The sequence below is a fragment of the Mycetomoellerius zeteki genome, unplaced genomic scaffold (genome assembly GCF_001594055.1).
Source record: "Mycetomoellerius zeteki isolate Tzet28-1 unplaced genomic scaffold, Tzet1.0 scaffold112, whole genome shotgun sequence".
In the NCBI taxonomy this organism is placed as follows: domain Eukaryota; kingdom Metazoa; phylum Arthropoda; class Insecta; order Hymenoptera; family Formicidae; genus Mycetomoellerius; species Mycetomoellerius zeteki.
The window spans coordinates 198,477-225,717 of NW_017256040.1; the positions used below are offsets into that span (position 1 = coordinate 198,477).

Here is a 27,241-nt window from a genome sequence, read left to right on the forward strand (position 1 = left end):
TATGCACATTATGCGTGCAACGGAAACGCAGCCAGAATGACATAATAGCTGCACTGATAGTGCGCTCCTCGAGCCTACGTTTTTGTAATTTAAAGTTAAATGATAGACTACCGATCGTTCACGTAAAAAGTATTAAATATATACTCACAGGTGCTTAAATAAATGCTATTCTGTTCACAATACATAATTTATTATGCATCGCGCAGTAGAGACAAAGAATGGTATACGAATCAATGAATAGATATCAACATTTTCTCTATCGGTCTCTTTGTTATTTGCTGATAGCCGTTATACGGTTTGATCATGCGTCGTTGAGCATCTAACTAAAGTGGGAGTAATTGAGCATGAAAACTTCATAGCGTGCACCCGAACGACCTTTTGCGTGCTCAGTCACCTGCCCGATCAATCAATCGGCGTCGTGAATTTATACGAAGCCAAGAATTTTTCTCGGGAAAACAATTTACGCAATTATTCGAGTTAATTATGGAAAAATAATTTTGCCGATTTCGTACGTATCGTTTGAATTACGACTCCAATCTCAGTTTCGTTTCGATTTCGACAGCTGAAGCAAGTAGTAAGAAAAAAAAAGAAGGGAGGAGAGATAATCTCCCGATTTTCAGGATTGGAGATTTCGAGAGAGAAAATCGTTGTCCCGCATCGATTTACGATTCGCGTTTCAAGGAGAGAACCTTCTCGTCACTGGGGACTGTCGTGTGTGAAGGCGGTTGGCTTCGGTCAAGCTGATCGATACGCGAACGCGGCCGTCGAGTCGCCACGGAAACTGCCGAAGCGCGTCGACGGCAGCCGAAGCGTACCGACGAGGGCCGAAGCGAAGCGGACGCGGCCGAGGTGTGGTTGAGAAGCGACGCATAGTGAACGACGCGCGGGGCCCCTCTCTGTACGGATTCGCAGCGAACGGCGTACGCTTTTAACGGGCGCGGCTTAGCGTGTTTCGAAGCTGGCGTTTCACGCGGTAAAATGTCCTCCCTCGACTACTTGGACCTATGCCGGTTGTGTCTTGTGAAGGACCGCGTCTCCGTGCCGATTTTCGAGGGTGAGGGAGACGTGCGGCAGATATTCCTCAAGATCACCGCCTGTTTGCCGGTCAAGGTAAGAAGCTAACTACGCCGTTCGGCCTAGCTATGACGATCCGCCATCTTGCCGAGTCTTTGCGAACGGATCACAGATCGACCTCTACGATGGAGATATCAGACTCAACGTTCCTTGGGCGTATTTCCATTGACGAGGAACAGCCGCTCCGTGATCCGTTGAGACGGCACGCTATATGACGCTACATATTACGCGGTGTGCGATCTCTGTCTCGTCGCTCGTCGCCTTTGTGATACCGCTAATTACTCGATGGACTTTGCCGCGCTTTTTACCTCGCACGGACGCCGTTTCATAAAAATACGCCCCCGTTCCGCTCGCGCACCGACGCCAACGAAGTCGTATCTGTCCCTCGCGAGAAACGCGGCCATTGTAAATCTTTAATTGCGCGATCGGGAAATCTATTAATCCTCGAGCCGTTTTCGACATCTTGCCGCCGACGTTACCTACGCGAAACGCGTAACGGCGACGCTTGCTCAACTTCCCATGGATCGATATTCCCTCATTTTATTTGATAATTTTTGGTTCTTTGCTTCGATTCATGTCGAGCTGCGATCTCGCTTAAGTACGGACAGAGAAAACACGAGTAAACGCTACGCGTACATTGGCCATTACTTTCTCGTTGATCGCCTACGGTTTAATGGCGTCTCTTGTGTTTGTTGCTTCAGAGAGGCAATTCCCAGAAAACGATTTTATTGGGATCTACGTTAATATACATACATTATAATATTTATAGTATTCATTATATTAATAAATTGTATTAATTTAAATTATAACGATATACGAGATATAATAACTTGGTAATTTTAATATATTGAAATATTTTATTTGGATACAAAATAAAATATTATAGTGCATGTATACGAGATGCAATGTCTCATGAATTTTCTTTTTATGATTATAGGTGAACAGAGAAGACAAATTACCTAAAAAGATATGCGATGATTGCGTATATAAAGTAGAGTTATGTTATCAATTTTGGCATACGACGGCAAATGCTGAGAAACAATTGCTCCAGTGGCTAGGCGAAGTAAACATGGAAGACAAACAGGGTTACAATGTTCTCAATCCGGTAATTACTGTTCCATATAATTTATTTGTTGCTTAATTTTTTCGACAAACTTATGAAAAATTTTATGCACACCTTGTACAGTACTGTATAATCTTGAAAATTTAGAAGGCCTTTAAAAATGGTATAAATCTGTAGAACATCGTTTGTTTGGTTCTTCTTTTGTCTATGTTTACCTTAATTCCTTAGCAATGATGATAGCTAGTGATCATAATATTTTACATATTGTATACTTGTAAGTTTGTTTTAATACTTTATATTTTTATATATTTTATATTATAACCTTTCCCATATATGCATTACTCAGTAATTGATAAATCTTATAAAGATATTATGTGAGATATAATGGTTAGATAATTAAAAAGATAAGTTGGATTATTTCAATTCGGAGACAAAATATTATATTATATTAGGTTTAATTTATTATTGAAACTTTTATTTCGTGATAAATATGAAACTTATGTTTGCCATTTTATTAAATTTTAGAACGGAGTAAAAGCAGATCAGAACAATGAGAACAGGTTAGATGGTACTGTGATGCAGCAAGTAAGCGAACATCAGAACAATATGAATATGAGTATGATGGACAACATGAGCCTCAGTATGCCCATGATGATGTCGAGTAATACTCAACAACAAATAACTTCAGTTCCTATGGACAACAGTGGTAGTTCTGTACAAAATGTTCAACCAGTAGCTGGACCAAGCACGCAAACGACACATGACCAAATCACACAGAATCAGACAGACGCGCCTACGCAACAGGACGAAGAAGAAGAAAGCAGTGATGAAGATGAAAACTCGGACGATGAATGTGATGGAGACGAAGGTATATATATCTGTTCTATTCATCATATCTTGTAATACATTTAGTTACTAGGCAAATAATAGAAAAGTTTAGAAAAATAGAAAGAAAAAAGAAAACCTTAAATTTTATTTAAGGCCTACCTATAAAAGAAGAAAGTGAAGAAGATCCTATATCTAATAGAACTATAGAGCCTACAACATTTGTCAACGTTTCTTTGGCGTGCGATGAAGCAGGCCCTTCAGGACTTCAACAACAGAAAATTACAGATATGCCGGAGATAGTAATACCACAAACATCAGATGTGGATCCGAAAACTGGGTGAGTTTTCTGTTCTTACTTTATTGTTTAAGGGCCAAAGATGTTATTTGTTGTGGTAAACATATACAATCATACATAAACATTGCGTTGGTTTTATTTTTTGCTCATTATTTTTATCTACTTTATTTGAGTTTGAAAATGAATTCGTAATTATAAAATCAGCGATGTGCATAAATGGAATAAATTTAACGATAATGAACATATTGAACTATAGTGAATTATTATGGAAAAGTAGTTTCAGTAACTTAAACAGAAGTCAATAGTATTGAAGTATATTTATTTCTAAAAAAAGATCAATATCTAATGTGCGAATAATATGAGAATATTGTGCTCTGTTTTAAACTATTTTTAATTATGCATCATGCTCTTTCCTTCATAAATTAATAAGTCTTAAAAGAATTGTCGAGCCTGTAAGATAGAAATAAAAATGCAAGATAGACAACAACTACATCTGTAGCTTTAATTCTTATGAATGTAAGATGCAGGTAAACACAAGGTAAGTTTGAACACACCCCACAACCATCTTTGGCTCTAGGTGTTTAGCAATTTAAATATAATTTAAATTTTCTATATATTATGTATAACATTCACATTAATTTTAAACGATTTTGTATGTTATTTAAGAAAAATATATATTACATGATGAGTTTAGGATACAAATTGCTAAGCACCTTGTTATTTTTACATGTGGTAGCATGTACATAAAGTGCATTTCGATAAAACACATCTTGATATCAATTTTGTAACAATGTTCTTTATATCTTATTGAATTTGATATTAATTTTATACTTTAATCGAAATGGACTTTGTTAGAAATTATTTATATATGTGCAAAAAATGGATAGAGGGATTTCTCTGGATTATCCAGGTACATTATATGACAAAGAAATTAATTTCTCATCTAGCAATAGTGATGTCTGAGAGAAACCAGCCTGATCTCTTTGTCCACTCATGAATCAAATGTTTACATGTTGTCGATATTAATATTCCCACGCTTACGTGATGGCACTAAATGCCGCACATGACCGATATTCGGCCGATCCAAAAAAAAATCACAGACGATAGATATTTTTTTAATGCAACATATATCTACTATTTCTGATTTATGATCTTCGTGCTTTCCGACGCCTGCGCTTTACGATATTGCCAGGACATTATTACTCTATTAGTGTTACGACTAATCTTAAGAGTTACTTTTAATCGACGTAAAAAAATACGTGTTTCACGAGATCGTTAATAAAATTTTACATACGATCCAATACGATTCGTCAGACGACAAAATTATTGCGTAATAGTGTATTTTAACCGAGAAAACAAATCGGTTAAGAATGGTTAAGAATTTCGATGTTGAAGAAGATGAAGGATTGTATTTCTTCCGATAGAAAGAATCATCCGTTAAACGACTGCTGAATCAAGAGGATTTTTGTAAACACAAAGGCGAGTATCATCTTTTCTACATTTTGTATTCTATTTTATTTGTAGGCCATCTCTTATATGCAAAACAAAATAATGCAAATTCGTATCAATAATAATAATGTGCGAATTTGCATTGTTATCTATGACAAATTTATGATGCCATTTTGGTATCGAATGAATATTCTATAAATATCCCGACGCGACTGCGAGTTATTCTATCACGCACATTGCTTGAATTGCGCGTATTATTTCGCGCTTTTATAAGTGCAAAAGAAATATATCGCGAGGGATAATTTTGTTTAACAAATAATAAGAACCAGGCTTGCATTATAGTTGCGCCGGTTTCGCATTTGAAATAAGCAAAAATTTTGTCAAATATTGCGCCTTGAATTGGCTGCAATATTTGATATTTGTGTCATAATATTCTGAGTATGTCATTTTATGTCATAAACGTTTTAATGCTTTTATGGACGAAGAAAATTGTATTACTCAGTTTTGAGTATAGTGAGCATCTGATATATGAAGGATTGATACATAGCACTTTTGTGCTTTTACTGTATCAAACTTTTATAGATTCAGTCACTCATCACTCGGTACTGAATAATACGTTTGATTTTTTCTTTTGTCTATCGTACTTACTGCAATTCTTAACTACGTTTTTATCTGATTCGGTATGTTAGTGATATGTTAAAATGACATGTTATGGTGTGTTGGACACGAGTAAAAAAAAGGACATGTGAAAAATCGCTCCGTTTTACGGTGTGCAAATGAGAAGAAGATGCCATATTGTAATGGAATGCTTTATAAAGGTGAGATTTTTCTATACCTGATTTAATTTGCGTTTTAACATGTTCTATTTCAAATCATTAGTGAGTCTTTTGAGTAAAAATTTGCTTTTCTTAAACTCTTTTTGCCAAATTTTATGGCTTGATCTTTATTTTTCCCTTCTGCTATATTGTTATGAAATATCTAACATATATATATATATATATATACACATTTAATGTATATATTTTTAATTATAATTAATTATTAATGGACACGATATGAGACTGAATCTACAAAATCATTTCATGTCGCGCGCGTAATTAATAAGTCATTTTTATCGTGTAATATTAATCATCTAATATTATTTAAATATTCTCATGTAAGCCTTATGAATTCGGAAAGCTGTATTCACGTAGTGGATGAAACTTCCAATGCTGTTTGACTTGACGACAATCGCGATGACTTTCTCGATTCGCACTTGCGCTCTTGTAACACATTATTATTATTGCTGCGTTTCGAGAGGGATGCCAGCAATGCCCAAGCACCTTGCACCGGCCACCTTGCAGCACTCACATAAGCATAAGATCTATCTTTTTTCTATCTTTCTATTTTTCTCTTCCTCTCTCTTTCTCTCATCACCGCCTGTATGCAAGATATATTTGTAATGATCACAAGAAACAGAATCAAAAGACAAAGTTGTGTGTGCTCACAGGTCGTTCTCCGTTGCAATGTCCTTGGGTTTTGTCAATTTCAGGGAAGGAGGCGGGACCTTCGGTGGATTATCAGGGATGCTGCGTCAGATTCTCTCGCCCTCGCCCGAGATCGGGGAGGCCGGTATGTCCGTCAGTTGTAATCTCCTACAGACCAACTCGATATTTTCGAATCAATCGTCGATGCTTTCGTCGACATTGTTCCCCCCGCATTTTCAATCTGTGTGTCCGGACCAGTCTCTGCTTGATCAGGTGCAAATCTTTACTGAGTCTTGTCCGTGTCCTACGTGCGGCCTGGAATTCCGAAGTGCCTTTAAGCTAAACTACCACTTGCGAACAAGTCACGCCGCGCGTCCGGAATTCGAACATTGTATCGAGAATCAGCCGCGGTACTCGTGCGCAATCTGCTCGCGGACCTTCGTTGCTTTAAATCACCTGAGGATGCACGAAGTTACGCATTCTACGCCCATGCCCACATGCGCGTCAACCTCCGCCAATTTCGCTACACCGCCCGGTGGCAACGTGGAAAAAGCATTCGCCTGCGATCTCTGCCAGGCCAGATTTCGGTATCGCACACCACTGGAACGTCATCGGAGGATGCACCAAGAGGTCAGCCAAGAGAAACCCTATTCTTGTCCGAGATGCTTGATGCGCTTCGAAACGCGCAATTTGTATAATCACCACGCGAAAACTCATAGACCGTTGCCGGCGAGTAATGAAAATCGAATAGTCGCGGGTACCAATGCGGTGTCGTCGCCTGTCGATTCGGTGGTAACTGGCAATCTCGGGGTTGTCGGTGGCGGTGCCGGCGGCGGTGGGAGTGGTGGACCCGTAATGCCCATCAAGTCTGTACCTTCTTATCCTTGCGACTCGTGTTCCAAGCAGTTCACGACCGCCGAATCGTTGACCACGCATAAGGCGGTGCACAAGTCGCGACCGCTAGTCTGCGACGTATGCGGCAAGGGCTTCACGCATCGCAAGTATTACGTGGTACACCAGCGCATTCACACCGGTGAGAGGCCGTATCTCTGTGCCATGTGCGGCAAATCATTCACGCAAGCGTCGACGCTCACCGTGCATCGCCGTTATCATACGGGAGAGCGTCCGTATACTTGTACGCTATGCGGAAAGGGATTTGTCACGCGAACGATTATGCTTAATCATATGAAGAAACATTGAACTGACGATCGCCATCAAATTCAAAATGTAATTGATATTCGAAAGTCTTATTTGATCTCAGAATCCATATTTTATCAACACTCTAGAAAAAAAATTGTGATAAATTTAAATCAACTGAACGAATTAAAAGAAAGCAGTTTAATATAATTTAAATGAAAAAGGAAAATCTGCAAAAGTCAAACTAAAAATGATCGATACTTTTTTAATTACCAATTGAACCAAATTTTGATAACTAGTGTGTATAATTTTTTAAAGACAAATATTTTATTGGAAATAAAATTCTATAAAAGTAAAATATTTTTGATTGGACGTAATCTTATATGGAAATTGTATATCGTGTTGATATCTAACAAGTGCCTAAAATTACTCAAGTTACTCGCAGTATAGTAAGTCGATATAATATAGTAAACAAATTAAAACTCCTGAATAGTCATTACAGCAATATTGAATCGTGACGTTAGAAGCGAGAAATGACATTAATTTATGTTGCATACCATTTGTAACTAAAGACAATTTGGATAAATCTAAATGATGAGATTGTTTTAAAACGTTTGTAAAAATCGATGAAAACTATGCTTATTTCCTCTGACAGTCAGTAAATAATCGTAAAAAGTGATAAAAGGCACACGAAGTGCTTTTATTCAATGCGTAGCTTATTTTCACTTACACGTGTCTTATTACTTTTTATTTACTGATTCAGGGGAGATAAGCATAGTTTTCATAGATTTTTACAAATGTTTTAAAGCAATCTCATCATTTAGATATCTCCAAATTGTCTTTAGTTACAAATGGCGTGCAACAAATTAACGTGTCATTCCTCGCTTCTGACGTCACAATTCAAAATGGCTGTGGTGACTACTCGGGCTGTGTTCCAAAATTTACTGCCAGTACTGATAATCTATAGTTTACGTCACATGCTCTATAGATTTTCAGTATCGGCAATAAATTTTGGAACACAACCTCAGGAGCTTTAAAATGTAATTGTATAATTAAATTAATTTTTTTAATGAACTGTCTACATGATAATATATAATTCCGTATAGTTTCGGATAAAATATATTTAATAATCAAATCACGAAATCACGAATAAAAATACGCGAATAATTGTATGCTATAATCATAAATGTTGTCATCACTGTGATATTGTTTGTATATTATACAAGATATTTAAAATAATGAATATTCTTAAACGCGACGCGAAACTTTCTATCTTTTTAAATGAAAATTGATATGGCATAATTTAGTTTCTAATAAGAAAAGTTAGTACCTGCGCAATAATATAAAGTGCCTAAAAGTTCAATTTTCTAAATTATTTAATTTTTTTAATCGTGAAGTAAATTAAAGTTTTAAAAACAATTTAATAATTAATTATTTTTATGCTTCCTGCATTAACATTACATTTTTAATTATATTAACTAAATTGTTGGCCGATTGCTCTATAATACGATAAATAATTTCAACTGAATTCAGGTGTCTTTAATTAATATGGGATGAAAGACAGGGTAGAACGTGTAACGTAAATTACGTAAATGTGACATGTAAGTATGAAGACGCTTAAATATCTAGATATAGTCCTAGAAATTACATGCAATTCAAAGGTAGATCTGCAGATAGAATAAATAATAGTTTTAATGATTTTTCGCCGTGATTTTCGACTTTAGTGTGCTATATAAATGTATTTTTTTTCCATTAATAGAACAGATTAGACTGCATTTTTGCAAACGTATATTATACGTGCATCTCTGCATATATTGCCGATTAGTGAAAATTGACAATATCTTTTGTAAAGATCACGTCATATTTGTGCTAGTATTAGTCTAACGATGATATATTTGCAGAATTTTTCAAATGATTTGGTTTTATTTTGTTTTAAATATACAAAATATATTTTTGCAAGATACATACCATAATATTCATTTATTTATATTTGCTCAACTATATACATGTAATTCATATCAAGAATGTTGTTTATATATATAAAAAGATAAAATCGAGATAAAATGCATTTTTGAAATTATAATTAAACTTATGTTTAAATTATAATAAACTTCACAAGATTTGCGATAACAAAAAAATTCTATACTACAGACTCTTGTTCTTTCAGCCATTTTAAGGCTCCTGAGTAGTCACCACAGCTATATTGAATCGTGACGTCAGAAGCGAGGAATGACACGTTAATTATTGTGTCGCATGCCATTTGTAACTAAAGACAATTTGGATAAATCTAAATGATGAGATTGCTTTAAAACATTAGTAAAAATCAATGAAAACTGTGATGCTTATCCCCCCAGACAGTCGGTAAATAATCGTAAAAAGTGATAAAGGGCACATGAAGTGCTTTTATTCAATGCGCATGCGTAGCTTATTTTCACTTACATGTCTTATCACTTTTCACAATTATTTACTGACTCAGGGGGAATAAACATAGTTTTCATCGAGTTTTACAAATGCTTTAAAGCAATCTCATCATTTTGAATATTTTGCTAGAATTTTCTTTATGTATTTTATCCAAATTGTCTTTAGTTACAAATGGCATGCAACATAAATTAACGTGTCATTTCTCTCTTCTGATGTCACGATTCAATATGGCTGTGGTGACTACTCAGGAGCATTGTAACTTACAAGGGAAGTTTCACAACTGTCCGGAACCGATTTGATTCTCCATGAAATATGTTGTTAAACACGAAAATCCAAGAGAGAGACACGTATTTTTTTATACGTACGCTAACTCATGTTTAAAGAGTGAAACACCCCTTTGAAAAAAAATGGTATTTCTATTTCGAGCCGAATACCGTTGGAAGTATAAAAGATGGAAAAAAATTTTTAAACAAAAGTTGTACGGTTTCAAGAATACTTCAATATTGTGAAGAAAAAAAATTTTTTAAACAAAAGTACGGTTTCAAGAATACTTCAATGTTGTGAAGAAAAAAAATTTTTTTCTTCACAACATTGAAGTACTGTTGAAACCGTACTTTTGTTTAAAAAAATTTTTTCCATCTTTTATACTTCTGATGGTTTTCGGCTTGAAATAGAAATATTTTTCTTCAAAGGGATGTTTCACCCCTTAAAGCGTATGTTTAAAAAAATACGTGTTTTTTTTAGATTTTTGTGTTTAACAACATATTTTATGGAGAATCAAATCTGTTCCGGACAGTTGTGAAACTTCCGGAAACTTGTTAGAAACGAAAAAATACATAAAGAAAATTCTAGCAAAATATTCAAAATATAAGTATTTTTCAATAAAATAACATTAGCAATTAGTAGAATAGGTTTGTAAAATACTGAAAACGCCTTTTATATTCCGGTAATCGACAACTATCTATGTATTTGGAATTGAATTGTGTTTAACCGAGAAACGAAATAAATTGTACAACAGCTGTTGAAATAATAAATGTATGTTTTATTTTATTCCAAAATAAAAGAAGAATTTTCTCGATATATTTTGCAAGTATGTTTAACTGGAAATGTTTTATTAAAAAATTATGCTTCACACACAATGTAATTTTTGCAAGAATTTTCTTTATATATTCTCTGGTTTTTGACGTTACAATTTAGCTGTAATGTAAACAGAATAAATGGCTTTTTTATATAAATATTTTAATATAGATGAACTACATTTAGGAAAGATACATTTGTGGTATTAAAACAAAATTTATACTGAAGCATATGTTAATTCGAAAAACATTAACTTCAATAAATTAAGGAACTATGAACTATTAACTGTAAGTAATTATTTTATTTTTTTACACTTGTGAATTTTTTTAAGTGCAAATGAATACAGCCGATAAAAAGTACAAAACGATGAAAATTGAAAAGTATCTGCATCATCGTTTCTCTAGTGATCGATTGCTTAAACTTAATATTTTTCAACTGTTTGACATTGTTGTATCATTCGCTATCATTGTTCAAGCGAACAATCTTTCAATATCGATCTATCTGTAATTTAGATTTTAGAAATATGGATAAAAATATTAATATCCTAGTAACTATAATGTGGACATAATTTTCTGTAATGTGCAAGTATTACATGAACAGTTTAAAGCTGGTATTTCGTAATATGAACAATATCTTAATTTTCTATAATACATTTATCAAAAGGTTCGTATAATTTTGCATATTATAAGATTTTTTCTACTGACATTAATTACAATTGATTTTTTGCTCCTTATATAGCTAAGAAAAGAAAACAAAATTATTTAACATTTATAGAATAGTATATATAATTATAATAAAAATGTGCAGAGAAAAATGATGAAAGTAAATTTATACGAGTATGTTATACAGGGTATTTTTATTATAGGATATTTTTTCGATCTCGAGATAGTTCAGATTATTGAGCCGAACCTCAAAAGGGAGTTTCGAGCCATATCTCTAGTTAAATCTTGAACTAAATCTAGAGAGCTTCGTGAGCATTGCGAGCATTTCAGCGATCTATGTTGGGATTTTAATTGTATGTTTTATGCAATTAAATATGCACACGAAACATATACGAGGTTTGACTCAAAGCTCATCTTTAAATTCGGTTGCAAGTTCGGCTTGAGGTTTCGCTTGAAGCCCGGCTTAAAGTTCGGTTCGAAACTTCGCTTGAGGTTCGGCTCGATAATATGGACGCATTTCTTAGGTGCTAAGAAATGATCAATTAAAAAATATAAATTATTTACATCGGGTATATAAATAATTGAAAATCAAAATTTTAATCAATTAAACCTTAGTCTAATGGGTGTACGATATCAAATAATATTAATTATTTTATATAATATTAATTTTCAATTTAAAAATTATTTATCTGCAAGTATATTTAATATTATATTAAAGATTATGGACTCCGATAAATTAAATTTTTTATCAGACTATGAGAGAAAATTCGGTACTCAAAATTTCCCAGAAAATCTAGAATTGAATTTATGGCTCGTACGATAGTAATACAACATTCTGTATATACTATAAGCAAGAAATAGTGAGATTATGCACTTAGAAGAAAAGAAAATATGGTATGATTGTTAATATAATTAGTATTGTTAAGAGGACCGCATTTTATTAACGAACACAATATAAACACAACATTAGTATTAAGGAAGCATAGAATATAAATGGTATTTTGTAGTTGCGAATTGTATGCTACAAGGTCATGTAAGCGAGGTTGCAAGTACAACGAATAGTACAGAAGACAACAGTGTTCGCTCGCGTATAATCATTGTTTAAGCGTATAATAAGACATTGATGAGAGAAAATAAAAGGCAGATGGCTACGTAATAAAGAGAATACTAGAAATCACAAGTGAGGCGCTTTATTGACTACCCAACTTCCATACAATCGAGCACGAGTATTCAGCTGATCATCCCTGTACATATCTCGCTTACCACGTAAGGCCTGGTTAAGGCAACGATAAAGAATGAAAGAGGCAGCGAGGAACGAGCACTGATTGACTTCTGTTTATGTCTCTCTTCTTTCCAGATATTTTGTGTCAAAACTCACGGTGCTGCCTCAGGATCGGCAGCAGTGCGAATCCAGCGTAATCAGGCAGGTCTTCATCAAGCCGGTCAAGCTGAAGCAGTTATTAGCAGACCCCGCACAATCGAAGAGGAAGACGGTCGCTCACAATAGTGCTCTGCAATGCGAATTCTGTGGCAGCACTTTCATCTGTGAACAGACTTTTAATTTGCATTTAAAGATGCACGAGTCCCATTCGGAAGAACAAGTGCAGCCGCAGCAGGACGAGCAATTGGTCTGCGAGAATTGTGGCTGTAGCTTCATGACGATGCCGGAGCTGCGTGAGCATCAGAAGGAACACGTTGCCGAGGACTGTTTTAGCTGTGACGACTGTGACTACGTGACTTCCCGTAAAGAGAACTTAATTACTCATCAGAAGTGTCACAATGTGTCTAATTACAAGTATCAGTGTGAGGAATGCGGCGAACAATTCCGGAGCAAGAGCAACTGCCAGGTACATCTGTTGTCGCATGCGAGTGAAAAGTCGTTTCGATGTGATGTGTGTAACGCCACATTTCGCTACCGCCAAGGTCTACGATTACATTTGAAGCTACATCAACCGGATTATGTACAGCCACAAAGAAAACACCACTGCGAGCTGTGCAACAAGCGTTTCTCTCGGAGACAAGTGTTGCTGATGCATATGAAGACCCATGACAACGTGGGACCGCAAAACGAGTACGTGTGTACGATATGCAGCAAGTCTGTATCCAGCAAGACTTATCTCGCAGTGCATCAGCGCAAGCATACCGGCGAGAAGCCTCATGTTTGTGACGTTTGTGGCAAAGGCTTTATCTCGCAGAACTACCTGAGCGTACATCGTCGCACACATACGGGCGAGAAACCGCATCAATGCACTCATTGCAAGAAAAGGTTTACTCAACGGACTACGTTGGTAGTACATCTACGAGGTCACACAGGTGATCGACCTTATCCCTGCACGTACTGTCACAAATCGTTTGCTTCAAAAACGATGCTGAATTCCCACTTGAAAACACACGCGAAACAAAACGCTCAACAGCAACAGGAACAGCAGCAACAGCAGCAAGAAAGTTCGCAACAGGAAGAGGAATCATTACCGTATGAAACGGTCACTATAGTGTTATAGTTAGGACAGTTTAATCAAGCTTGTTTATTTCTTATGTTTCATCAACATAGGTGATATTAGCAGAAAATGTAAAGAATAGATATAAATAACTGCCAGATACTTCGCAATCTACACAAATTGATAAGCGTTTTCATTTTATAAAATAACTGGTGGAAGTATATTGTAAGACACAAATTTGCTTCAGTAGTGATTTACGCTATGTTAATTTGAAAATATACTTGTAATAAGCATTGACCGATTAAAATGTGAACAAGTATTTATCGAATCAGGGTCTCTCCTAAACGGAATCAGTATATATCAGTAGTGAAAGTTGTAAAAAATATAGTAGTTGTACTTAGTATTCTATTTTTTAAATGATATTTTTGGAAGATATCATTTAAAAAATATAATATTATTAGAGTATTTACGACCTGGAAAATCCTCGAAAACCTGCAATTTTCAAGGAATTTCTGATCTATTCTTGAAAATTAGAGATTTTCATGGAATTTTACTAGGAATCAAGAAAATTTTTGGAATTTTATTTTTAAATTCTATCTCTCTCTCTCTCTCTTTTTTTTTTTAATATTTTGTTGATCTTTTTTTTCTTGATAATGTAAAATGTTTAGAATCAGTTAGCAATGAGTGTGGCATGCATATCCACGTATATTCACGTATATTCTTTTTTCGCAAATTTTTATTTAAAAAATCAAGGTAACAGTAGAAAAAAATACTTATTGTCAGCAGAATAAAGTAGTTTACTGATATTGCATTGTAATGCCTTCCCTGTACTTTTCTATAAATATCTAAAAAATGATGGGTTAAAATTACCTATTGTAAAATCCCTGTCTTCTATTAATTTTCAATATATGCCTTATTTATGTTATATGTACTTTAATTTCACTCCTTTATTTTAAAGTTGCGTTAGAAAATTCTTTAATCTTAAAATTTTCAACAAAAATACTTGAAAATCCAGAAATTTTCAAAGAATTTTTATACAAAATTTCTATAAATACCTTGAGATGGTTTTGTAATATTGGACTGCTGAAAATAATGAATAGCAGCAAGTTTAAGTATAAATAAACATAATATATGATTCTCAATTTGAATACTAGAATATATGTGCAAGTTTCAAAGATAAAAATGTCTTTAAAAAAATAGCAATCCAAAATACAAAAAATCTTGTAAATATGACACGAATGTGTATGATTGCTGTTAATTTCACTTTTCGTAGCCATGATTAGTGAGATATGAGATAGAAGAGCAAAGTATGAATATCTACATTAAAATAAATGAAACACTTTATTGATTCTTAGTAAAGTTCTATATTACTGTGTTTTAATCATTAATGAAATTTTTACTGATTCAGTTTAAGTGAGGTAGGTACCCTTACTTATTCCTCTAAAAAGTCTGATATTATTGATGCTTATACATAATGTCTAATTTAAAAGACTTACAAGATAATATCTATTATTTATTATAATCAATGAATAATGTGGGTATAATTATCGATCAAAGAATTATGTAAACAAAACGTTTTGCAAACTAACTACACAATGCAATATGTTCATTAAACAAATAAATTAGTTTATGAAATTCGATCAAATTGTGAAAAGATTTGCTAATGAAATTTTATCGTAAATAAATTAATAAAGACAAATTCGAAGCAAAAAAAAAATAGTTCTTGTATGTTTGTTTATAGCGATTTGTGATTTGTTCATTATATTCAAAACATCAAAAAAAACGAGTGATTTCATAAGCTGTTATAAGCCGTCCATAACTTTTTAGTTCTATTACTGTAACAGTATTTTTCGAATTTATGCTTATATATATATATATATTTGTTTTACTTGTAATACTAATATGATACATGAACAGAGATAGTTATTTATTTGGTATTTGCTTCGTGCTCGATGTTCTTTATCTTCATTTGCATTGTTCTTTATCTTCATAGAAATTCATTAATGATATATTCTAGTGTAAATAATTGTACGCTCTTTGAATATAATACTTGCCTAATTGTTACAAATCAAATATCCTGTGCCTTTGTTGTTACATTGTTTAGAGAAAGAAAGTTACACGATTATGTAAAAATTATGGGAATAAATCTATTACAGGCGATGATACGATAGTGTTTAATAAAAAATTGCTGTAGAACATTTTTATAAATATGTATTTTACTATCTTTCAGTGAAATTATATCCATTTATGAATGTAATTAGTTTGACCTTATTTATTTTTTTGCGAGAAAACAAACGAAACTAGAATTCTTAATTAAAGTACTTTTTAATAAAGTAAAGTTAGTATTTTGTAATAATAAAATATATTTGATTATAAGTATTTTTACTTAGGCTGGGTTATTCCAGCTTTCGGTAAACTTCAGTTCACTGTTTTACTCTATTCACTTTTACTCTTTTGTTTATCCAGTAGGTAAATTACCACATAGTTTATTCGAAGATGGAACCGGCTTTCGCATAAATATCAAAGACATTTAATTTTTTAATCATGTTACTTTTCTATAAGAAAAATTGAAATAATAGTTAAGCAATATAGAAGTATTATTATTATATGATTCTTCGCATCTTATGATTGTTATTAGTATTTAAGTTCTGATATGTTATATTTTTGTGAACATTAATTTCTTATAAACAATAAGAATCTCATTTTAGATCTTACATGTGAGAACACAACTAATACGAACTAGAAATTAAATGCCTATACCGGTCAAAGCTGGATTTTTAATGCTTAAATAATTCAATGTGATTAATTTTTTATATCAAGTATTATTTAACTTTAGATATTGACAATAAAAGAAATCCAAGTTTTCACAAGGAATTGGCAGAAAATATTTTCTTTATTTCCAAATGTTAATTTGTTTTATACATTTACAAAGTTTGATATTTATTTTTGCGTGATGTCTACTTTATGTAGAATAACTTGTTTTATTTTTACGTAATTTATATTTTATTCTAGTATTATTTTTGTGTAAGCGATTATTTCAATAAAATATTATTTGTAGTTCTTTAAAAATGTTCTTGAAAAGTTTTTGAAAACATCTGAATATATAAAAATGTTAAAAAATTAGATTATAATTATAAGTAAAATATTAAATTCTTTTAACAGTCGTTCGATTTTGCAAGTATTACATCTGAGAAAGAACTTGTTATATTACTTTATTCTCTTTTATATAAATGATTTGATATATCTAAAGATTAACATATAAATTTAAAAAATTATTTTTTTCTAGACTCACGTATGTTTTTTTTAGTACTTTGATTTGCAATAATTTGTATGATATATGAAATATTTAACTCGATGTGTCACTGAGATCGCAGCTTTCCAATTGTACAGTAAGTAACGAGATTTTAATATTTTATATTGGCAATATTTTATGTAGATATATTTATTAAATTTTTTACTGCACTTGAAGACTTTAATGAACATAAAAGATGTGCCTTTTTGCTTAAATAAACTTCATTGATTTATTCACTTTACAATTTGCTTTATAATATAATTTTTCTTTTATCTGTACGATGTTATATCTCTTATATAATGATGTCTATCGTCTAATTGTCTTACATATGTAACGTGAATTGATTAAATATTTTATTTTAGAGTTTAAAAAACATTAATTTTTTAAATATAAATATAATCTGTTTCTTTATTTCTTTTCAGAACGAAAAAATGGATTTCCAGAATACCTCAAAAACCTGTAGTAGAAAGAAAAGATCAAAGCGCAGCCTTCGTTATTCTTCAAGAGATCGATGACAAAACTTTTGCACAAACAATTCTTGTTCAGGAGGTAACCGCGTACCACTGTGATTCGTGCAACGAAGATTTTGATACAGAAGCCAGTTTGATAGTACATAGAACGGAGCAATCAATACTTAGAACTCGAGAAGCATTGCGCCAAGCAGAAAAAAAGAAACACGAATGTGGCATATGCAGACAGACTTTCTTGAAAAAGTTGCAATTGATTAACCATCGCCGGATACAATGTAGGCAAAGGAAAGGAACAATTATAGAAACATCCAAGAAGACTGAGACAATTAAGAAGATAAAGAAAATTGAAAAAACAGAAAAAATCAAGAAGGTTCGAGAGAAAGATAAGGAATTATTAGCAGGTCCCGTTAAGTGTGATCAGTGTCATAAGATATTTAAGAAGCAGAAGTATTTGAATGTGCACAAAACGTTACATGGCGAACCGCACATTTGTCAGGTGTGTGGCGCGAAGCTGACTTCAGAATATTATCTAAAGATTCACATCAGGCGGCACAACAAGCAGTTCACGGAATTTTGCGAGATTTGTAATAAGGGCTTCTACTTAAAGGCTGCTCTGAAGTATCACATGGCCATGCATGACGAGGAGCCCTGTATTTGCGAGATTTGTCAGAAATCCTTTGGAAATCGATTCTATTTGCGAAATCACATGAAGATTCATGCCGAGACGAGGAAAAGATTTAAGTGCGATATATGCAGTTTTGAAACATTCTATAACCATTATTACAAAGAACACATGTGGACTCACACCGGTGAGAACAATGTAACATGTGAAGTATGTGGCAAGCTAATCAGACGACAGTACATGAAGACTCACATTAGAATACACACTGGTGAGAAACCGGAGATTTGTGAATTTTGTGGCAAAGCGTTTAGCGCTAGGAAGTATTTGATTAAACATCGGCGAACTCATACCGGTGAAAAGCCTTACAAGTGTAAAATCTGCGAGAAATGTTTTACCCAACGGGGTACCCTTACTGCGCATCTTCGGAGACACGAGAATCCTAAATGAAAGCGTCTTCTTTTCTGTTCTTTTTTTGTTTTTTCTCCAAAATCTTATACAATTCTTTTTGAACTGACTTTATATTTGCATTACACAACATTGATGTTAATTAGTGTAATTTGTGTTAATTCACTGATGGAATCATTATTTCATATTAATATTTATTTAATATGTTTCATATGATCTGCATAGTTAATTGAATGATAGTGATATTAATTATAATCTAAGTTATGTTATGAAAATTATATGAAAATATGAAGTCAGTTATTCTTGATTTAATTCAGTGATACATGAAAACATGACTTAATAACCACACGAAGATTATTAAATTTTATTAATGACATGTCTTTTATTGTTTATTAATTTACACTATACTATTATTTAATATATTGTTACAATGTTAATAAATATTTGTTTTTATATTCATAATTAAAATATTGACTAGATAATCAAATAAATCTATTTTTTAAATCGAATACTTTGTATTGACTTGTATACATTATGTATATAATACAATAAATCTTAATGTGTTTCTGTAATTTGTTATATTATTTATAATTTATACTCCGCTTTCAATCATTTCATAATTAATTCAAATGTGTTTTGAAATAAATTAAAAAAATAAAAAGTATGTGTAAAGTATCTTTTATCAAATTTCAAATAACAATAAAAGATCAAATTTTAAATAACAGTAAAATTAATAATCGAATAAAGGTAAAATAGTCAATCGAAATATAAAATATATGAAAACTTCTGGTAGAAAAAATGCAAAATTTGATTAAAAACAAGAATTGTACATTATTTTGATTAAACAATCATGTTTTTAGAAAAGAGATATTGATTGTGTAAATTGTATCTTCAGGGTGTACATTGTATCTCTAAATTAGACAATTTATAAAAATGTTATTTATAAAAGTTGATATGAACTGTACAAAATAAAATGTTTTTTTATAATATTTAACTTTAAAAATATAATATATATGATTATAAATCAAAAAAGCTTTATAAAACGATTTTTAAGTTTATATTATTATCTAATTTCGGAATCAAGTCGAAAGTGATGGTCAAATTTATTGGTAAATTGATTAAGTATAATATGAAAGTGCTTCCTGTGAAAAACTTATCAAGAATGTGTGAAAATGTTTAGATCAAGTAAATCAATTATCAATTGATACTATATTTATTATAAAAAAAAACACAGTTCTTCATTACTTCCTCGCGCTGTTGACAGATTTATTTATTACAGGTGCGACGAGATTGACATAGAAGACATAAAGCTGGACCCAATTGATGAATTGCAAGGTATAGAGTTAGTACGATATCAAGAAGTACGTATAGCGGAAGAGTATCATCACATTGGTCATCAAGAAATAGTTATGGAAACCATCGAATATAAGCCTGAAGATTCGAACGACAAACCAGAACCTGCGTCGGAGATATGTATTCTAAAACAGGTTTCCGAACATGATTCGAATCGCAAACGTGCGACAGTTTACGAGTGTGAAATTTGTGGGAAGCAAATGCTCAAGAAGCTACAATTTTTGAAGCACAGACAAGATCACGAGAGGAATCCAAAGACTGAAGATCGTTGTGAGGAGTGCGAAAAAGTCTTTGATAATCACGAGAAGCTGCAAAAACATAGGATCAAAGCACACCAAAAGGAGAAACCTTTTCAATGCGTTATATGCGGCAAGTGTTTCAAAACCGAGGAGTTCTTGAAGACTCATCTGAAGCAGCATAATAAACGTTTCACCTGTGACATATGCGGTGTATCAAAAGTTTCCGGATATGATTTGCGTCTGCACAAAAAGAAGCACAATCAGGAATATGTTATTCATTGTGAGACTTGCAACAAAGGCTTCTACACGAATCAAACACTGGAGCGGCACTTGCTCACTCACACCGGCGAAAAGCCATTTGTGTGTAAAATATGTAACACCCCGTATGCGAGTGCAGCATATCTCAACATGCATATGAGATCCCACGGCGAGAGGGAGAAGCACAAGTGCAATATCTGTGACTTCGAAAGCTACTGGAAGGCCGCATTAAAAGTGCATCTTAAGATACATACTGGCGAAAATCAAATCACATGTGAAGTGTGCGGGAAATCTGTCAGCAGTAAAACGTACCTGCAAATTCACATGCGTATACATTCAGGTGAGAAGCCACACGTTTGCGAGGTATGTGGCAAGGCGTTTAGCGTACGGAAATATCTAATCGTGCACTTACGAACGCATACTGGCGAGAAACCTTACGAATGTAAGGTGTGTCAGAAGAGATTTACGCAACAGGGCTCATTAAACTCGCATATGAAGTCTCATAATGAGAGCAAGTGAACAAAACATTTTTCGAAGCTCATACATTCACTGCCATGTGATGTTGCGTTTAGTATTAAATGTGGCTTTCTGATTTTTATTTTGACTTGTACTCTCTTACTATATACTTACTATACACAATCAATGTATTGAAAAATTAATATAAAATGAGAATAATAGATTATGCCATTAAGACTACGAATACAGTGGAAATTCTAACGAACTTGTTTTGTTCTGATGAATTCATTCAAAATGAATTTATCCCAAAAGATAGAAATAGGTGGTTATAGTAAACGCGTATTTTGATGAAATATAATTCTATAATCTCAAAGTTCAAAATTTTAAGACCTTAAGTGTCGCAACTACATAAGATGCATGATATCGATGATTTGTACTTTTTGGAAAGTCCATTATTAAAAATTTTACTTATTAGTGGAACAAATGAATGCATAAATGAAATGTTTGCTATAAGAGAAAGAAATGACAATACCATTTATGACTGATCTTGCATTTCTTATTAGATATATCTCAATTAAAATAAATTTTTCCCCTATTCTACGTGGGTGGTTAAAGTCAAACCGGGACTTTTATTCTCATCAACATAAAAATAAAAGTCCCGATTTGACTTGAACCATCCACGTATATAGATTACTATTTTGAAAACTAATTCGATAAATTGATTAGTTCTTCAATATCCATTTCAAAAAATCATACAAATAAACAAATTCGTTTGAACTGACATCTGATGAATTGTACGCATGCAGTGTAAATATTCTCGTAAAAAACACTCTGTTTGTTCTGATATATTCATCAGAATATGCATCCATTGTAATCATAGCCTAAAAAGATATAAGTAAGAAATCTATTATATATGTATCAGGTTTAATGATCAGATTATATAAATAAGTTATATATCTTCCGATAATCACTGAATCTTGTAATTTCTAAATGTGAATAATTACATATTCGTTTGTGAGGGGAAAAATAATATAGAGTAAATAAAACCGAACAAAATATGTGTAAAAAATTTATTAATAATTGTTAGAGATATGAGACTGATAATAATCATGAAAAAAGAAACACCTAATGCAGTTAAAAAACTCAAGATTTATTTTATAGATTACTAATATATTTATATTTTGCTAAATGCATTCTGAACTAATAGACTTTATTAAATAGACATGCACATTGTACCATTGCATTTTTTAAATTTAATTTGTTATTTTACTTGAAGATATAAATTTTAATGTGAAAATATAATGCTCTCTCTTCCTACGGAAGAACGTATCAATTGTCCGTTCCGTTATCTGATAACTACGAACAATATTTCAATCTAGTGTAGAAATTTATCAGAAAATTTATTATTAATAATTCTCTTTCTTTTTAAGTCTTTTTAAATTTTTTAAAATTTATTTAAACTTGGATTTTATTTAGGTAAACATATATTTTACATATATTTTAATAGTGTAATAAATATGTATTAAACTACATATCAATTATTATTAAATGTATTATTGTAAATATATTACATACATCATTTCCTGCTATATACATATATTTTGCTGTAATCTTTATTGTCATCAACATTAAAAATAAAAAATGTATTAAAAATTTATTCGTTGTACTACATTGTCATCAATAATTGCGAATTGTTGTATGTCTCTATCGTACAGTTATATTAAATATATTAATAGAATGAAGGCTTCCTGTGTCACAATAATTGAATATGAAAAGCAAACGATGAAACAACCGCCAATATGAAAATATCATCGATTACAAATATTTTTACTAGATATTTTTAAAAGGTACGCATCATTTTGTAGCACGAGATAAGTTTAACATTTAAAAAATATTATATTTATTATTTTACAGTAAATGGTAATTACATTTTATTTGCAGATGATAAAGCATATATTATGGAAAAAAATGTTTGATATTTTGTGAAGAATAGTTAAATTTACCTATGTATATGCGTGTTTATAATAAAAAGAACGCGGCACGTGTGTGTGTGTGAGTGTGTGTGTGTGCGTGTGCGTGCGTGCGTGCGTGCGTGCGTGCGTGCGTGCGTGCGTGCGTGTGTGCGTGCGTGCGTGTGTAAGGGAAAAAAATTTTTTTTTAAATATATTTAATATCTAAAAATTACATTAATATACGAACTTTTAATGAAGAAAGATATAATATAAATAAGTACAAATAAAATTACAAATAAAAATCCTTCCTGAATTCTTTTTGTAAATTATCAATTTAAATCAATATTAATATTATATGTATAGTTATTATTTCATTTTCTTTTCAGAAATGAAAAACCAGCACAGACGTGTGTAAAAAATGAACTATCTATTGATGAATGTACGGATTCTACGTTGGTTTCAGTTTTCGTTAAAGAAGAGATATATATAAAGCAAGAAGATTGCAGTGTTAAATATGAAGATGTAAGTTTGAGACATGAGCCTTCCAAGGATTTACTGACGCAAAAAGAACCTGAAAAAGCTACAAACGGAGGAATTACTCATCAGAATTATTCAGGTATGAAAAAACAATTCACCAGACACACGTTTTATGAGTGCAACATATATACAAAGCTTTTTAAATCGAAGAACTTGTTTGAAGGTCATTTAGTGGCACATAGTGACGCTCGACCCTATCAATGCGACGTCTGTGGCAAGTGTTTCAAAAGAATCAATACTTTAGCGGTACACAAGCGAATTCACACTCACGAGAAAAACTTCGTGTGCGATGTGTGCGGTCACGTGTTTGTACAAGCCTCTCGGTTAACTACTCACTACAAGCGTCACTTCGAAAAGTATACGACACACTGTGAGATTTGCAACAAGGGCTTCTTCACGAACGCCGAGCTTCACAGACACATGAATGCGAAGCATGGTGTCAAGGAACACGTATGTACTGGTTGCAACAAGTTTTTCGCCCATAATCACACCTTGACGCGCCACTTGGAAGTTCATGATCCCAACTTCAAACCAGTGAAGCACCAATGTGAGTTCTGCGGCAAGATATTCGCCTACAAGAGCTCGTTGGTATTCCATGTCAAGTCGCACACCGGCAAGAACAAATATGACTGTCATTTATGTGGTAAATCCGTCTCATCTAAAGGATCCCTTCAGGACCATTTGCGTCGTCATGGCGGGGAGAAGTCTGTGGTCTGTGATGTTTGCGGTAAGGCTTTTCACAGAAGAACGACATTGGTCGAACATAAAAAAACTCATACCGGTGAGAAACCGTACTCGTGCGACACTTGCGGAAAGTCTTACACGCAACATTCGACTCTCGTTATACATAAACGATATCACACCGGTGAGAGACCATATCAGTGTAGTTATTGCAGCAAATCATTTGTGTCTAGGGGATTGCTTAATGGTCATAATAAAGTACACATGGTTAAGGAAATGGTGATGCAATTGACATCTAATTATCTACGGGCTCTCCGAACCTAAGGAGGTCCTTGGCCTCAGAGAAATCGCCTCCAACTCTCACGGTCCCTGGATTTAGTCCTCCAGTTCTTTATCCTCAGTTTTTTCACATCGTCCAATATTGAATTCTACCATCAGTTTCTCGATCTTGCTCGTCGGTCTTGTACCATGAATATCACCATGCAATATTTTCCTACAAGGGTCATTCTTCTTCCATTCTGTTTACGTTTTCATGTCAACTTTTTTATTCTAAGAGGTTCCTGACGTTCCATGTCGCAAATTTCATCTTATTATTCTTAGTTCATAGCCGTTTCTGTTTTCAATTGATTCATCCCATCCGAGGCTCCTTCTTTTATCTGTTAATAGTTAGTTTTTACGAGATAGAGTATTGGTCTATATATCGTCAATCCCCAACCTGGAGGACCAGGGACCCTTCTGTCGAGGTTACTATACCTTAGCCGAGGAGGTCCGGTTTTATGACGTTGGACATTCGCCTTCACCCATTCCACTAAGGATAGGAAATTTGCTAGTGTCATCGAGCTGTATCGATTTGAGCATTCCTTGGTATTTAGTAGCAGTATCCATTTGGCTCTAGGTACCGTCACCAAGACCCATTTACTAGCCATTCCTTCCTCCTTTATCCGGGCTTGGGAGCGGCACGCGTAATATGTATCACACGCGGCGGAGTTAATGCAATCGACATAGTCATACAATCTGTTCCTATTATACTGTAACAGTTGCATCTCGTGTTTAAAACATTATTGTGTATAGTGATATTATCAAACTTACGTGGATTCAAGCGATGAAATAATGAGGAACGATATTAATAAATGTCGTATTCTACCATTTATTTTGATGCTCGTCCACAGTGCTATATGATCAAATTTTGATGTTAATACTTTTTGCGAGAATCGTAATATGTTTATCATATGATATCTGATATATCTTGATATACTTATTGATCTATTTTTATTTTTTTTTATTGATTTACTGTAGTGCTATTTACAACGTATTAAAGCTTCTATCTACTCATTGCAGGCATCTTGGATTGTGGCGTCAGAAAAGCGAAAAAATATCTAACAAAAACTTTTGTAAATTATATTAAAACGTATTTTTTAATAAAACAATATTCGCAATTGATAGAACAGATTTATGAAATAGAAAACTTGTGTTATAGTAATTAATATATAACCATAAACTTACAATTGAATTATATGAAAAAAATGGAACAAGCTGTATGTCGAATTGATATCAATTCAGATAAATATGATTTTATTCCGAAAAATAAGTTTCCCGAATATTTTATAAGTATATCAAGTTCAAATTTAGTTTTATTGAAAAATGAATGATTGAATTTTTATTATATGTTTTCTCGCTTCTGATATCATCAATTGAATTCTGAAGATCCGTTATCCGTGATTAGGTATCTTAAACAAATGAATTTCATTAAAAATTGTATTGCAAAATTTTTCTATGATTCTGACATGAAATTTTCTCTTTATCTTTGACAGACGACGTATTGTAAAGTGCATTATTATTGTAAGAAGTTAATATATTTACATAAAAAATGATTGAACAAAATCGTAAATATACTGAATGCCGATAGAATAACAAACAAAAATATCAGGAAAGATATATGTAACAATGTTTATTTTATATGGATTGCAGTAAGAGCTATAATTAATTTTGTTTTATATTGAATATATTCCTGCATTATGTATTATTAATATAAATAAAAGTACTACTCTCAAAGTTGCGACTATCAAAAGCTGTTTTATCATATCGCTTTTTTCGTATTTCAAATGTTTCCATTGTTAGATATAATATGACAAACTATGGGTGCGTTCGGGGAGACGCTATTCGTGTTATTTAGCGTTATAAACTGTTCGTGGAGCTGCAGATAGCGCTAACAAACACGATCATGACGTCATTAATAGTGTGTTACGTTACAACTGCGTGCTATCAACGCTATTCCTTCCGAGGTAGTGTATTGGTAGCGCTAGCGTTTGCAAGCTCTGTGAACAGTACTGCTGTATTCTCGCACATAGGTCGAATGTTGTTTCAACAATCGTTATAGCTTAAATATGTTCCTAAGCTGTCCATAGGTTCCCTGTACATTAAAATTTAGGCTGTGTTTCATAAAGTGGCGTCTACAATAAGATTTTAAAGCGTAAAATGTAAGCTTTAAACCTTAAGCCATAAGAAATTGACTAATCACGGTCGAATATGAGACCACTTGAATTTTACGCCATAAAATCTCATTATAGACGCCGCTTTATTCACTGCGAGTACTATAGACTTATTACGTACGTTTACTCTACGAAATTGTAAAGGGAGAAAAGTTTAGTCGGTGCCGTCAATTGGGAGCTTGGGAACAGAATCCTCTACATTAAACGCTACCAACGCTTGCTAGGTTCATGGAGCTTACCAACGCTATCGCGCTATTGGTTCCACGAACAGCGTTGGTAGCGTTTGCGTCCATAGCGCGAATAGTGTCTCCCTGAACGCACCCTATGTATATAGTTATAATAAGACAATTTTGATTATTCTTTAACTAAATTATGCAATTTATTGATAAAGCTGCAAATTTGCGCAAATTCAGGAATTTTATGGATATGCATATATTATGGGAAAAAATGTTTGATTCTTTGAAAGAATAATTAAATGTTTGTGTGTTTATAATTTTTAAAAACGCGTGTATATATACAGGGTGTTCCAAAATAATCGCCAAATATTTCATGGGCAGGTAGAGCGGACTTAACTGAT

The 27,241-nt window shown here is 32.9% G+C and overlaps 2 protein-coding genes across 2 annotated transcripts in view; both read left to right on the top strand.

Annotated features, from left to right (window-relative positions):
• The first annotated feature begins 618 nt into the window (after positions 1-618).
• The window catches only part of LOC108726858 (uncharacterized), a 76,360-nt gene continuing 49,737 nt past the window's right edge, over positions 619-27,241 (top strand). The window contains exons 1-4 of the mRNA XM_018454654.1: positions 619-1,110; positions 2,012-2,179; positions 2,663-3,005; positions 3,119-3,302. Of these exons, the coding sequence (XP_018310156.1) occupies positions 979-1,110; positions 2,012-2,179; positions 2,663-3,005; positions 3,119-3,302 (827 nt within the window). The 5' untranslated portion in view covers positions 619-978. The remainder of the gene's footprint in view (positions 1,111-2,011; positions 2,180-2,662; positions 3,006-3,118; positions 3,303-27,241) is intronic.
• Positions 6,215-7,375, top strand: LOC108726836 (zinc finger protein 235-like). The gene has a single exon (XM_018454622.1). The coding sequence runs from the start codon at positions 6,215-6,217 to the stop codon at positions 7,373-7,375; it is 1,161 nt and encodes a 386-aa protein (XP_018310124.1).

Bases quoted from the DNA above. Each gene is read 5' to 3' on its own strand.
- LOC108726836 (XM_018454622.1), top strand. From the start codon at position 6,215: ATGTCCTTGGGTTTTGTCAATTTCAGGGAAGGAGGCGGGACCTTCGGT.